General features: G+C 33.1%; 1 protein-coding gene across 1 annotated transcript; it reads left to right on the top strand.

Annotated features, from left to right (window-relative positions):
• The first annotated feature begins 9766 nt into the window (after window positions 1-9766).
• Window positions 9767-10918, top strand: LOC114422327. Its single transcript, XM_028388628.1, has 2 exons — window positions 9767-10698; window positions 10806-10918. The coding sequence occupies exon 1, from the start codon at window positions 9819-9821 to the stop codon at window positions 10563-10565; it is 747 nt and encodes a 248-aa protein (XP_028244429.1). The 5' UTR covers window positions 9767-9818; the 3' UTR covers window positions 10566-10698; window positions 10806-10918.
• Window positions 10919-13112: the final 2194 nt, after the last annotated feature.

The following is a 13112-nucleotide window of genomic DNA, read 5'->3' as shown; positions in this document are numbered from 1 at the left end:
TTTATAAAATGTGTTTGTTTTGTTGTCTTAAGATATTTTAAATAATAAAAAATATTTTAAATTGTGAAAAAATTATGTAAAATACTTTAAAAATAAAAAATAAAATAAATATATTTTGTAAAGATTAAAACAAATAAGAAAAATTTGCAAAAACAAAAACTTAATTCACAGAGGGACGAAAATTGAAAATTAAAAAAGAAAGAAAAAAGATCATTGGAAAAGTTTTTTTTTTTTTTCTTCTTTTTCTATCGGAAGTGTTTTGGGGGTTTTTGTTTAGTTTTGGGTGAACATGCAACTAATATTATTACTACTACTATTAGTTTTATTTTTCACTATTTGAAATTATTAGCGTATCAGGTAGAGCTAATTTCACGTGTGAAATAAAGTGAATGGACATGAAATGCTATCATGTGGATGTTGATTTCTCTCTAATATCTACTGTATGATTATGATTTGATTCCAATTCCTGTCCCTTCTTGTCAATTCATTTTGGTGGTTTATTTTATATCATGGTATTATCCCTTATCTTCATGTGAAGTAGTGATTAAATTAGTTGAATAAAATGTTTATGATACCGTATTTTTTTAAATTAATAAAAATATTATAAAAAGGACGCTCAATAATTATATAATTAAATCATTAATTGAATTTACCAATTAGTTCAAAAAATTTGCTACCTTGTACATACTCCAATTCATTTCTTTTATATGGTAAGTACTTATTTGTTATTTTTTCTCGCAAGTGCAATCTCCGTAATAAGATGTTAAATAAGATTTCTTTTCTTACTTTAGCGTAGAGAAACTTAAGATTGTAGATTATTTAATTTAATTTAATTTTAGGTTAAAATAAAATTTTAATACTTTTTTTTCAATTATATTTCTTTTTATTCTCTCATTTTTTTAAAAGTTTATTTTAGTGATTTATATTTGGTTTTTTTACCAAAGTCCGTGTATTTTTAAAATGAGTCAAATTGTTTTTTCTGAACTTTTTTTATTTTTAGATATGATTTTGAACTTTTTTTTTTAATTATAGAAATCACATTAAAGAGTTAGAATAGTGTGTTAGATAAATGTAAAGTTTTTTTCGCAAGAAATGTGATTTTCACGGATAGAAAAAAGTTTTAAGAGTGTTGTCCAATAACAAATACAGTTCTATAAAAACAAAGTTAACTGTCATCCAATGTTTTGGAAACAAGTTTGAAAGAAAAGCTTGTGTGCACAAGTGTGTCATATAAAAGCTTAAAGGATACTAAATGAAAGCTTTAGATAGAAGTAAAAACACTTAATTTTATACCGATTCACTCAAATAGAGTTATGATAAATTCTCATTTATTCAACTCTAATTGTGTGTTTGGATGAAGTAATTCAGTAGGGGAATTCATTTTTTCAAAGAATTTAAAATGATTTATGATGAAATAGTTTGTTTAGATAGAATATTTGAAAAGAAATTTAATTTTTGGTATTTTTATGAATCATTTTGATTGACTAAATCAGTGATATTTCAAATTCTCTAAAAAAATATAGAATTTGAAATTCTTTTTTCAGAGATGCTCACTTTAATTCACGTTTTTGCTCGTGACTCTTTTCCGCTCAACACTCGCAACTACGGGTGACCAAAGTTTTTACGGCCGACATCGATATAAGTTGTTTTTCACTGACGTTGGTCGAGGTTTTTTCGGTTAGAAATTTTTTGTATGATGTCAACCAAAACTATTTTTTGCCGATATCAGCTAAGATTTTTTTTAGATGATGTTTGTTAAGGTTCTTTTCTCACTAACGTCAGTCATGAGAATTTTTTGCTGACGTCGGCCAAGAATTTTTTTGGCCGTTGTCATCCAGGTTTTTTTAGTTAATGTTGACCAATGATTATTTTGGCCGATGTTGGTTAGAGTTTTTCTACTGACATCGGTCATAACTAACTTTTGAGTAGATACTTGTTAGGATTTTTCAGCCAACATCAACTAGGTTTTTCCTGCCAACATCAACCAAAACTATTTTTTAGCCAATATCGGCTAGGGTTATTTTTCAGCCGATGTTAGTTAGGGTGTTTTGATTGATGTCAACTATATTTTCTTAGCCGACGTCAGTTAAGATTTGTTTTGCTGACATCGACTAGGGTTTTCTGGCTGACATCAGCCAGAGCTATTTCTTAACCACATTAGCTAGGTTTTTTGGTTGATGTTGGCTAGGGTTTTTTCTATTAATACCAGCTAGGTATTTTTGATCAATATCGGGTATGACTATTTTTAGTCAATATCAACTAGGTTCTTACAGTCGACATCCACTAGAGTTTTTTTTATCAACATCAGTCAGAGCTATTTTTAGCCAACATCAGCCAAGGTTATTTTATAGTCGATATTGGGTAGGGTTTTTTGTCTGACATTGGTCAAGGCTATTTTTTAGCCAACTTCAACTAGGGATTTTTTGGTCAACGTTGACCAATGATGTTTTTCGGCCGACATCGGGTAGGTTCTATTGGTCGGCATCAACCAAGCTATTTTTTAGCCGATATTAGATAGATTTTTTTTGTCAACGCTTGCTAGGATTTTTTAAGCCGACGTTGGCTAAAATTAGCCTTGGTCAATGTCGTTCGAAAAGACCCTAACTGGTGTCGGCCAAACAAACCTTAGCCGACGTTGGTAAAAAAACCTAGCCAACATCGACTGAAAAATAGATTCAACCAACGTTAGCCAAAAAATTGCCCCAACTGACGTCAATTGACAAATATTCTCGCCATACTTTGACAAAAAAAAACCCTATTTGATGTCGATCGAAAAATAGCCTTGGTTGATGTCGTTTAAAAACATCACTGGTTATGGTCAGACAAAACAACCCTAGTTAAAATTATCAATATTTTGTATTTTTAAATTATTAAAAATTGAAAAATATTTTTTAATTAATATTTCAAAATTAAATTGTGTTTGTTTTGTATAAAATTTAGTATTAAAATTTCATCTATTTAAAATATAAAATTAAAATTTTGCATATGAAGAAAATTGAATTGTCCTATCCAAACAAAGAATTTAAAATTGAGGAAATTTGAATTGATTTATCCAAACAAAGCATTTGAAAAATGAAGGAAATTAAAATAAAAACAATTCAAATGTTAGACATTTCAAATTTCCTGAAATTTTAAAATTCTTAATCCAAACACAAGGTAAAGGGTTTCACTAATGAAACACTAATTACAATAAAGTATTCTAACTTGTCACTCATGGTTACACTAGTATTTTTTAGACCACTATTGATACACCCCTTAGATTTTTTATGAATATTAGAATACTCAAGTATTACTTAACACAAACTCACTCATGGCTTTCATAGACAAAAGCCTGAATGAATATATATATATATATATATATATATATTCAAATCACTAAAAGAGTGGAGATAGAATGAATTATGAATATTACAAAATAACTTTGCTAAGTAAAGGATGAACTTTTTAAGAGTTAAGTGTATGGTTTAGCAACTTGACAAATTTCACTTGGTATTTTCTTGCTTCACAATTTCTTAACTTCTACATTGAAGCTTGAATTGTCTTTTATAGATAGCTTAAAGAAGATATCTGTTGTGGGATTAGAGCCGACCTTGAAATGATTGTTGTCTTTGGGATTTGGTGCTTTGTCCACGTATCGTTGGCTTGAGGTGAGAGACTGAATTATAGTATGAACAATTGCATGTGCACATTTCTTTCCGATGATAACGACCTTGAAGAATATTCCTCAAACTTATTTTATTCTCTTCTGTTATGTCCTTACATACTCGAAATTCAAACATTAACATTAAAAAAAGAGAGGCAAATGAATTGTGAGAAAATATTTGGTACAAACTCTTCTCTTTTTAGTTAACATGTATCTAGTACATGGTTGGATGTCACTTCCATAATATAAAGTGCTTGTTTAAGTGACTAAGTCCAATGGATGCTATGTAAAAGGCTCAATGTATACACACTGGTTTTCACAAGGTGGGACTCTTGTTTGATCCCACGAATGGACGACCATATAATAGAACAATGATTATATAGAGATTCATAATGTTTGCTCCAAAACATAAGTCATGTACATGTAAACCATTAGCTCAACATCAATATATATTTTTGTAATCATCAAAACAGAGGGTAAATGAAGAATCGTCTATAGTAAAATATGGATCGTCCAATCCTAACATTTTTTACTAATTTAAATGTGAAATTTGTTTCATTAAATTCACTTACATAAAAATTATGAAACTCAACTTATATTCAAACTAAAAAGGCTTTAAACATAGTAAAAAAATCACACAAAAATAAGTGTAAGGAGCAATTGAAAAAGAATTTGATATGAATTTTTTTTTAAATTTTTCAATTGTTTGTTGAATTCATTTTTCACATATTTTTCACCATGTTTATAGTCTTTCTTGGTTTGAACATGATTTAAGTTCTATAGCTTTTATGTATGTAAATTTAATGAAACAAATTTCACCACTTGAATTAGTTAAAAAAGTAGTTTAAAATCGTTTCTTAAAATTGAAAGTAATCATTATTTCAAAATGATTATTCTTATTCACTTTAAAAACATAAAATAACTAAATTAAATTTTAGTAAGTATATATAAAATATAATGAACATAAATTCTTTTTTTTTATAATTTTTATATTTATTATTTCTTATACAAACTTTTAAATATATGAAATAAGAAATGTGTAACCAAAAATATATATGAGAAATGTAATAAAGTAAAGTAATTTTTTAATCAAAAAAAATATTTTCCCAAACTAAATTGGGCATATGAATAGGATATAATTCAATTGGTTAAGTAGAAGGTGCGAATTATTATGACCCTCTGCCCTAAATATCATACATATCTTTAATTCTTATGAATGAAGAAAAATAAACTGCTTATAAGAAAACTAAAACAATAGCCCATGTTGCAATTTTCACTCAAAGTCAGTAGTTAGTATTAAAATGTACAAATACTATATTTCTTTAATGTAAAAATAATCCATTGTCCCCTTTTCTTTTCTTGATTGTGGCGGAGGGATTGAATGGACTTATGAGAAAAGCTAGCGAGGAAAATTTGTTCCGGGCCTAAGTGTTTGGCAACAATGGGCGTGAGGTTAACTTGCTGCAATATGCTAATGACACCATCTTTATGGGAGAGGTGAATGTCTCAAATGTCTTTAATATTAAAGTTATACTTAAATTGTTTGAATTAGTTTTCAGACTAAGGATGAAATTTCATAAGAGTAGCTTTGGGAGGATTGAGACAAAAATAGAGGTGGTGGAGATATATGCTAGTATGTTGAATTGTAAGGTACTTTCATTTCCGTCCACATATTTGGGACTACCCATTGGGACAAATCCAAGACGTGTGGAGATGTGGCAACCCGTCATTCAGAAATTTGTAAAAAGATTGGCCCTTTGGAAACTCTTTCAGGGGGTATTTGATCAACGCGGTGCTATGATCTCTCCCATTTTTTTCTCTATCCTTCAAAATTCCTAGAGAGGTGAGTGTTACACTAGTGGGGATCCAAAGAAGGTTCTCATGGGGTGGGTGGGCAAGGAAGGGTGATAGTAAGAAAATTACTTAAGTGAAATGGGAAACAGTTTGTAAAAGTAAGAAATTGGGTGAAAGATATTGACATATTCAATGAAGCTCTTTATGGGGAAATGGCGATGGAGTCTCTTCCATGGAGGGGAGGGTTCTATGGTGTGATGTGTTCAGCTTGAAAATGAAGGTTAGCGTGGCCTTCTAAGGGAGGAGAAATCTCACTTGGAGAGCTTGTGGTAGAGGGATTTGAAGAAGGTGTGCGGTAAATATAGTACTTTAAAGTGGTTTAATAAAGGGATCACATGAAAAGTTGGTGTGGGGGATAAAATTAGATTTTGGGAGGATACTTGGGTTAATGGGGAAAGCTTGATCAACATGTTATGGCTATTCCTTATTTCGGATAAAAAAAAAAAGATGTTGTGGGAATGATAAGGATTTGGAGGGAGGATAAGTGGTGTTGGATGTTGAGATGGAGGAGAGCACTGTTTGAGTGAAAGATTGAGTTAATTTTACAACTTAACCCTATTTTTTCTAATGTGTAGGTACACTCTAGCAATCCAGACTCGTGGGTGTGAGTGAAGAGTACGTTGGGTATATACTCTCCAAACCCCGCTTACAAATCATGTTTTGTTTTTATGATGGCCAGATTTGTTGCTCTCAACTCTCACGGAGGTGCGATGGTTGAAAATTCCACCTAAAGTGGTGTTTCTTATGGGGGCTGGACATGGAGGGGAGATAATAAGAAAATTGCTTGAGTAAAATGGGAAACAGTTTGTAAAAGTAAGAAATTGGGTGAAAGATATGGACATATTCAATGAAGCTCCTTTTTGGGAAATGGAGATGGAATCTCTTCCATGGAGAAAGGGGTCTATGGTGTGATGTGTTCAGCTCGAAATATGAAGGTTAGCGTGGCCTTCTAAGGGAGGAGAAATCTCACTTGGAGAGCTTGTGGTAGAGGGATTTGAAGAAGTGTGCGGTGAATATAGTACTTTAAAAGGATTTAATAAAGGGATCACTTGGAAAGTTGGTGTGGCGGATAAAATTAGATTTTGAGAGGATACTTGGATTAATGGGGAAAGCTTGATCAGCATGTTTTGGCTATTCCTTATTTCGGATAAAAAAAAAAGTGGTTGTGGGAAGGATAAGGATTTGGAGGGAGGATAAGTGATGTTGGACGTTGAGATGGAGGAAAGCATTGTTTGAGTGGGAGACTGAGTTAATTTTTCAACTTAACCTTATTTTGTCTAATGTGTAGATATACTCTAGCAATCCAGACTCGTGGGTGGAGGTGAAGAGTACATCGGATATATACTCTCTAAACTCCGCCTACAAATCATGTTTTGTTTTTAGGATGGATCAGATTTGTTGTTCTCAACTCTCGTGGAGTTGCGGCGGTTGAAAATTCCACCTAAAGTGGTGTTTCTTATGGGGGGTTGGGCAGGGATGGGAGATAGTATGAAAATTGATTGAGTGAAATGAGAAATAGTTTGTAAAAGTAAGAAATTGGGTGAAAGATATTGACATATTCAATAAAGCTCTTTTTTGGAAAATGGAGATGGAATCTCTTCCATGGAGAGAGGGGTCTACGGTGTGATGTGTTTAGCTCAAAATATGAAGGTTACCGTGGCCTTCTAAGGGAGGAGAAATCTCACTAGGAGAGCTTGTGGTAGAGAGATTTGAAGAAGTGTGCGGTGAATATAGTGCGTTAAAGTGGTTTAATAAAGAGATCACTTGGAAAGTTGGTGTGGGGGATAAAATTAGATTTTGGGAGGATACTTGGATTAATGGGGAAAGCTTGATCAACATGTTTTGGCTATTCCTTATTTCAGATAAAAAAAATGAGGTTGTGGGAAGGATAAGGATTTGGAGGGAGGACAACTGGTGGAAAGCACTTTAAGTGGGAAATAAAGATGGAATCTCTTTCATGGAGAAGGGGGTTCTATGGTGTGATGTGTTCAGCTCGAAATATGAAGGTTAGCGTGACCTTCTAAGGGAGGAGAAATCTCACTTGGAGAGCTTGTGGTAGAGGAATTTGAAGAAGGTGTGCTGTAAATATAGTACTTTATAGTGGTTTAATAAAGGGATCACTTAGAAAGTTGGTGTGGGGGATAAAATTAGATTTTGGGAGGATACTTGGATTAATGGGGAAAGCTTGATCAACTTGTTTTGGCTATTCTTTATTTCGGATAAAAAAAAGAGGTTGTGGGAAGGATAAGGATTTGGAGGGAGGATAAGTGGTGTTGGATGTTAAGATGGAGGAAAACACTATTTGAGTGTTAGACTGAGTTAATTTTACAACTTAACATTATTTTGTCTAATGTGTAGGTACACTCTAGCAATGCAGACTTGTGGGTGTGGGTGGACAGTACATCGGGTATATACTCTCCAAACTCCACTTACAAATCATGTTTTGTTTTTAGGATGGGTCATATTTGTTGTTCTCAATTCTCGCGGAGGTGTGGGGTTGAAAATTCCACCTAAAGTGGTGTTTCTCATGTGGAGAATGTTATTCTTTATTAATCTTTCTATCCTTTCTCTAGAAATGTGACCTAAACGTTTATGCCACAAGAAAGCAGATCGTTCATTCACTAAACTACGTTTAGTGTCAACATTATGATGCAGAGTTAAAACAGTTTCAACATACAAACCATCCAATTTCAATTTATATAAACCATCACATGTTAGAATTAATGTCTCATGTAAGAGGCATATAACTTAGTAGGGACTAATAAATAAATAATTAACGATTAAGGGCTAAATTGTAATTGGGCTTAATAGGAGAAGTTTCTAGGTTAACTGCTACTTGATGGGAGTAGTGGTTATAAAAGGGGCTTAATACCCACTAACGTGAAATAAGGTCCCCTTCATGACCAGAAAGTGCTCTTTTCTCACCCATAGCCATCACGAACGGAGAGAGACAGAAAAGAAAGGCCAAAGGAAGTGAAATCCTATTTCTCTCATTTTCAAGGAAATCAAAGTGCACCAGAGAGAAGTTCCTATGGAGAAAGGTACACATCATTATCTATTATTCTTTATTGATTGTTTGTGAGAACCATAAATTTCAAGATCCTATTGGTTTTCTATAATTGATAGTCTAGGAAACCCTTAAGAATTTTTTACATGTGGTATCAGAGCCTGTGTTATGAAATTTATGATTCTCCAAGAATGACTTAATTTCTCCCAATTATGCATAAACCCTAATTATGAAATTTAGGGATTTTTAATTTATGTTACATGTATTTTCAATTACATGTTTTGATAGCGTGCCTTTCGTGTTAATTATATTTTCCGCTGCAAAGTATGAAATTCTAGATATATAAAATTTCATGAGAAGGAAAGCCAGGAAAGCTGTAGAATTTTTGGAAATTACATTTTGGAGAAAGGGAATGAAAAGCAAAAAAAAAAAAATATTTCCGCCATCGCGAGTTGTTTTATTTTGAAAAGCTGCGTGGCTGTAACAATAGGTTATCTTTAATTTCTATATTTTTTTAGAAGTTGCGCAGCGTACGTATGATTGCTTTTAATTATAATGCTTTCAAAAAGGAAAACGTACGCGTACCAAATATCTTGCAGGATGAATGAATATTATGAAAATTGCTATTTGCAATCTTTGTTTGTTATTTGCAATCCCACCTGCCTTCTTTTTCTTTCGAATGTTATTGTTGAACATTATTGAAGGATTGAAAGTTTATGTCTTATAATTAATGTGAATGTTTTGAAATTATTGGTAACAGTAAGTATGTATATGTTACATATTCCTTTGAATGTGTTTGAATGCAAAATACAAATAAATGTGAAAATTATTTTATGGCCTAGAATGGAATTAATGGAATGGCTATGAATTGTTAATAGCAATAAGTATGTGCAGGCCATATATATTTGGTTGGAATTAAATGTATGTTAAATTTGTTAGTCACCAAAGTGGCCAAATTTGTAAGGTTATTTAATTCCAAATTAATGATTATTTCAATTACTCATAGAATAATGGATGTTAAATTATATGATTGTTGGATTATGGGTAATTAAAATTCATTGTTATAAGGCATTTATGGATCGCCCAAAGATTGATTAGTTGTTCTTATAATTAATGAATATTATTGTAGGTGATTTGTGTGTATCATTAGTTTTATTTATATACCCAAAGGAAATAGATACTACTAATTGGTTCATATTTTATTGTCAAATAATGTTAAAATTTTATTAGCATCATCATGTTTGTATGTTGTGTGTTGGTGTGTCACCCAAAGGAGAACATCAATATACATTGAATTTTATTTGAGTAAATTATATGTATGACTTGTGTTTCATGTACCAAAATGCTTATGTGAAGTTTTATTATGCAGTACCTGTTCCTAACTCATTGAATTCTCATGTATCATCTGTACCAATTTTTAATGGGCTCAACTTCTCTGACTGGAATGAGCAAGTCCAATTTCATCTCGGTGTTTTGGATCTTGACCTTGCTATATTGGAAGAGAAGCCTGCTACTATTATTGATGCTAGTAGCAATGAACCGAAAGCTCATTATAAAGCTTGGGAAAGATCTAACAGACTCAGCCTAATGTTCATGAGAATGACTGTTGCAGATAGTATTAAGACAGCTCTCCCTAAAACTGATAGTGCTAAAGAGTTTATGGGGTTAGTGGGAGAGCGCTCTCAAACAACTGATAAGTCTCTTGCTGGGACATTAATGAGTACACTAACCACCATGAAGTTTGATGGTTCGCGTACTATGCATGAACATGCCATTGAGATGACAAACATTGTAGCAAGACTTAAGACCTTGGGAATGGCTGTGAATGAGAACTTCCTTGTTCAGTTTATTCTAAACTCATTACCGTCTGAGTATGGCCCGTTTCAAATGAGCTATAATACCATGAAAGATAAATGGAATGTGCATGAATTGCACAGTATGTTAGTTCAGGAAGAAACAGGGCTTAAGAATCAAGGAAGTCACTCAATCCATTATGTAAGCCACCGAGGGAATCAAGGAGCTGGAAAAAAATTTGTAAAGAAACATGATAAAGGCAAATGACCATTAAAGATCAAGGACGGTCCTGTGCAAATCCAGAAGAAAGCATCAAAGAACAATAATTGTCATTTTTGTGGAAAATCTGGACACTTCCAGAAAGATTGCCCAAAGCGTAAGTCTTGGTTCGAAAAGAAAGGTGAGCTCAATGCTCTTGTATGTTTTGAATCAAACTTAACTGAAGTTCCCCATAATACATGGTGGATTGATTCTGGATGTACAACTCATGTTTCTAATACTATGCAGGGATTCCTTACAATCCAGACCATAAGCCCAAATGAGAAGTTTGTTTTCATGGGGAATAGAGTGAAAGCTCCAGTGGAAGCGGTCGGGACTTATTGTTTAAAACTCGACACTGGACATCATTTAGATTTACTGGAAACTCTTTATGTACCTAGTTTATCTAGGAATTTGGTTTCATTATCTAAACTTGATATTACTGGATACTCTTTTAATTTTGGTAATGGATGTTTCAGTTTATTTATGTATAATCATCTCATTGGTACTGATGTTCTTTGTGATGGTTTATATAAATTGAAATTGGATGGTTTGCATGTTGAAACTGTTTTAAGTCTGCATCATAATGTTGGCACTAAACATAGTTTAGTGAATGAACGATCTGCTTTCTTGTGGCATAAACGTTTAGGTCACATTTCTAGAGAAAGGATAGAAAGATTAATAAAGAATAACATTCTTCCTGATCTAGATTTTACGGATCTAAATATTTGTGTGGATTGTATCAAGGGAAAACAAACAAAACACACAAAGAAAGGAGCCACAAGAAGCACTCAGCTTCTTGAAATTGTGCATACAGATATTTGTGGACCTTTTGATGTTAGTTCTTTTGGAAGGGAAAGATACTTTATCACCTTTATTGATGCTTATTCACGTTATGGTTATGTCTACTTACTGCATGAGAAATCTCAGGCAGTGAATGCTTTGGAAATTTACTTGAATGAAGTAGAAAGACAATTAGACAGAAAGGTGAAAATTATTAGATCTGATAGAGGTGGTGAGTATTACGGAAGATATGATGAAACTGGGCAACACCCAGGTCCATTTGCTAAGCTCCTTCAGAAACGAGGCATTTGTGCCCAATACACAATGTCTGGTACGCCACAACAAAATGGTGTATCAGAAAGGCGTAACAGAACTTTAATGGATATGGTTAGGAGTATGTTAATCAATTCAACCTTGCCCGTATCTTTGTGGATGTATGCTTTGAAAACTGCCATGTATTTGTTAAATAGGGTTCCTAGTAAGGCAGTTCCAAAGACACCTTTTGAACTGTGGACAAATAGGACACCTAGTATGAGGCACCTGCACGTTTGGGGTTGCCAGACATAAATAAGAATTTACAATCCGCAAGAAAGAAAATTGGATGCAAGAACAATCAGTGGATGGTTATCCAGAAAAGGCAAAGGGGTATATGTTTTATTGTCCTAATCATAGTATGAGAATTGTCGAAACTGGAAATGCAAGGTTCATTGAAAACGGTGAAATTAGTGGGAGTACAGTTCCATGAGAAGTGGAAATTAAAGAAGTTAGAGTGCAAGTCCCTTTAGCTTTTGCCTCTAGCAGTAAGGTGATTACTACTTCAGTTATTGCTACAAACAGTAATGAAGAAGTACAACACATTGATGAGCCCATGATACATAATGAACCCATTGTGGAAGAACCACAGGAAGTAGCATTAAGGAAGTCTCAAAGAGAAAGAAGACCAGCTATTTCGAATGATTATGTGGTATACTTACATGAAACAGAAACAAACTTAAGCATTCAAGCTGTAAGTTGTGATAATTCTTAGAAGTGGTTAAATGCCATGAAAGAAGAGATAGATTCCATGGAACATAATGGTGTTTGGGACCTTGTAGAATTACCAAAGGGTTGTAAGAGAGTTGGTTGTAAGTGGGTCTTCAAGACTAAACGTGACTCTCATGGCAACCTTGAACGTTACAAGGCTAGATTTGTTGCTAAGAGATTTACTCAGAAAAATGGCATTGATCATAAAGAGACATTTTCACCAGTCTCACGAAAGGATTCTTTCAGGATTATCATGACATTAGTAGCCCATTATGACTTGGAGCTACATCAGAAGGATGTGAAAACTGCCTTTTTGAATGGAGATTTAGAGGAGGATGTTTATATGGACCAACCAATGGGATTCTCAGTTGAAGGGAAGGAACACATGGTGTGCAAATTAAAGAAATCAATATACGGTCTTAAGCAAGCTTCCTGCCAATGGTATTTGAAATTTAATGATACCATTGTTTCCTTTGGATTTAAGGAAAACACTGTTGATCGGTGTGTATATCTGAAGGTCAGTGGGAGTAAGGTTATGTTTCTAGTCCTGTATGTTGATGATATATGCTTGCAACTAATGATCTTGGTCTTCTTCATGAGACTAAGAAGTTTCTTTCTAGTAACTTTGAAATGAAGGATATGGGTGAGGCAAGCTATGTGATAGGGATAGAAATATTCCGAAATAGATCACAAGGATTGTTAGGCTTGTCTCAAAAAGCATATATCAATAAAGTACTAGAGAGATTTAGG

Source organism: Glycine soja, chromosome 8 (genome assembly GCF_004193775.1).
Source record: "Glycine soja cultivar W05 chromosome 8, ASM419377v2, whole genome shotgun sequence".
NCBI lineage: Eukaryota > Viridiplantae > Streptophyta > Magnoliopsida > Fabales > Fabaceae > Glycine > Glycine soja.
Note: the sequence above shows the minus strand (reverse complement) of the source record. Positions and strands in the feature narration are given on the sequence as shown.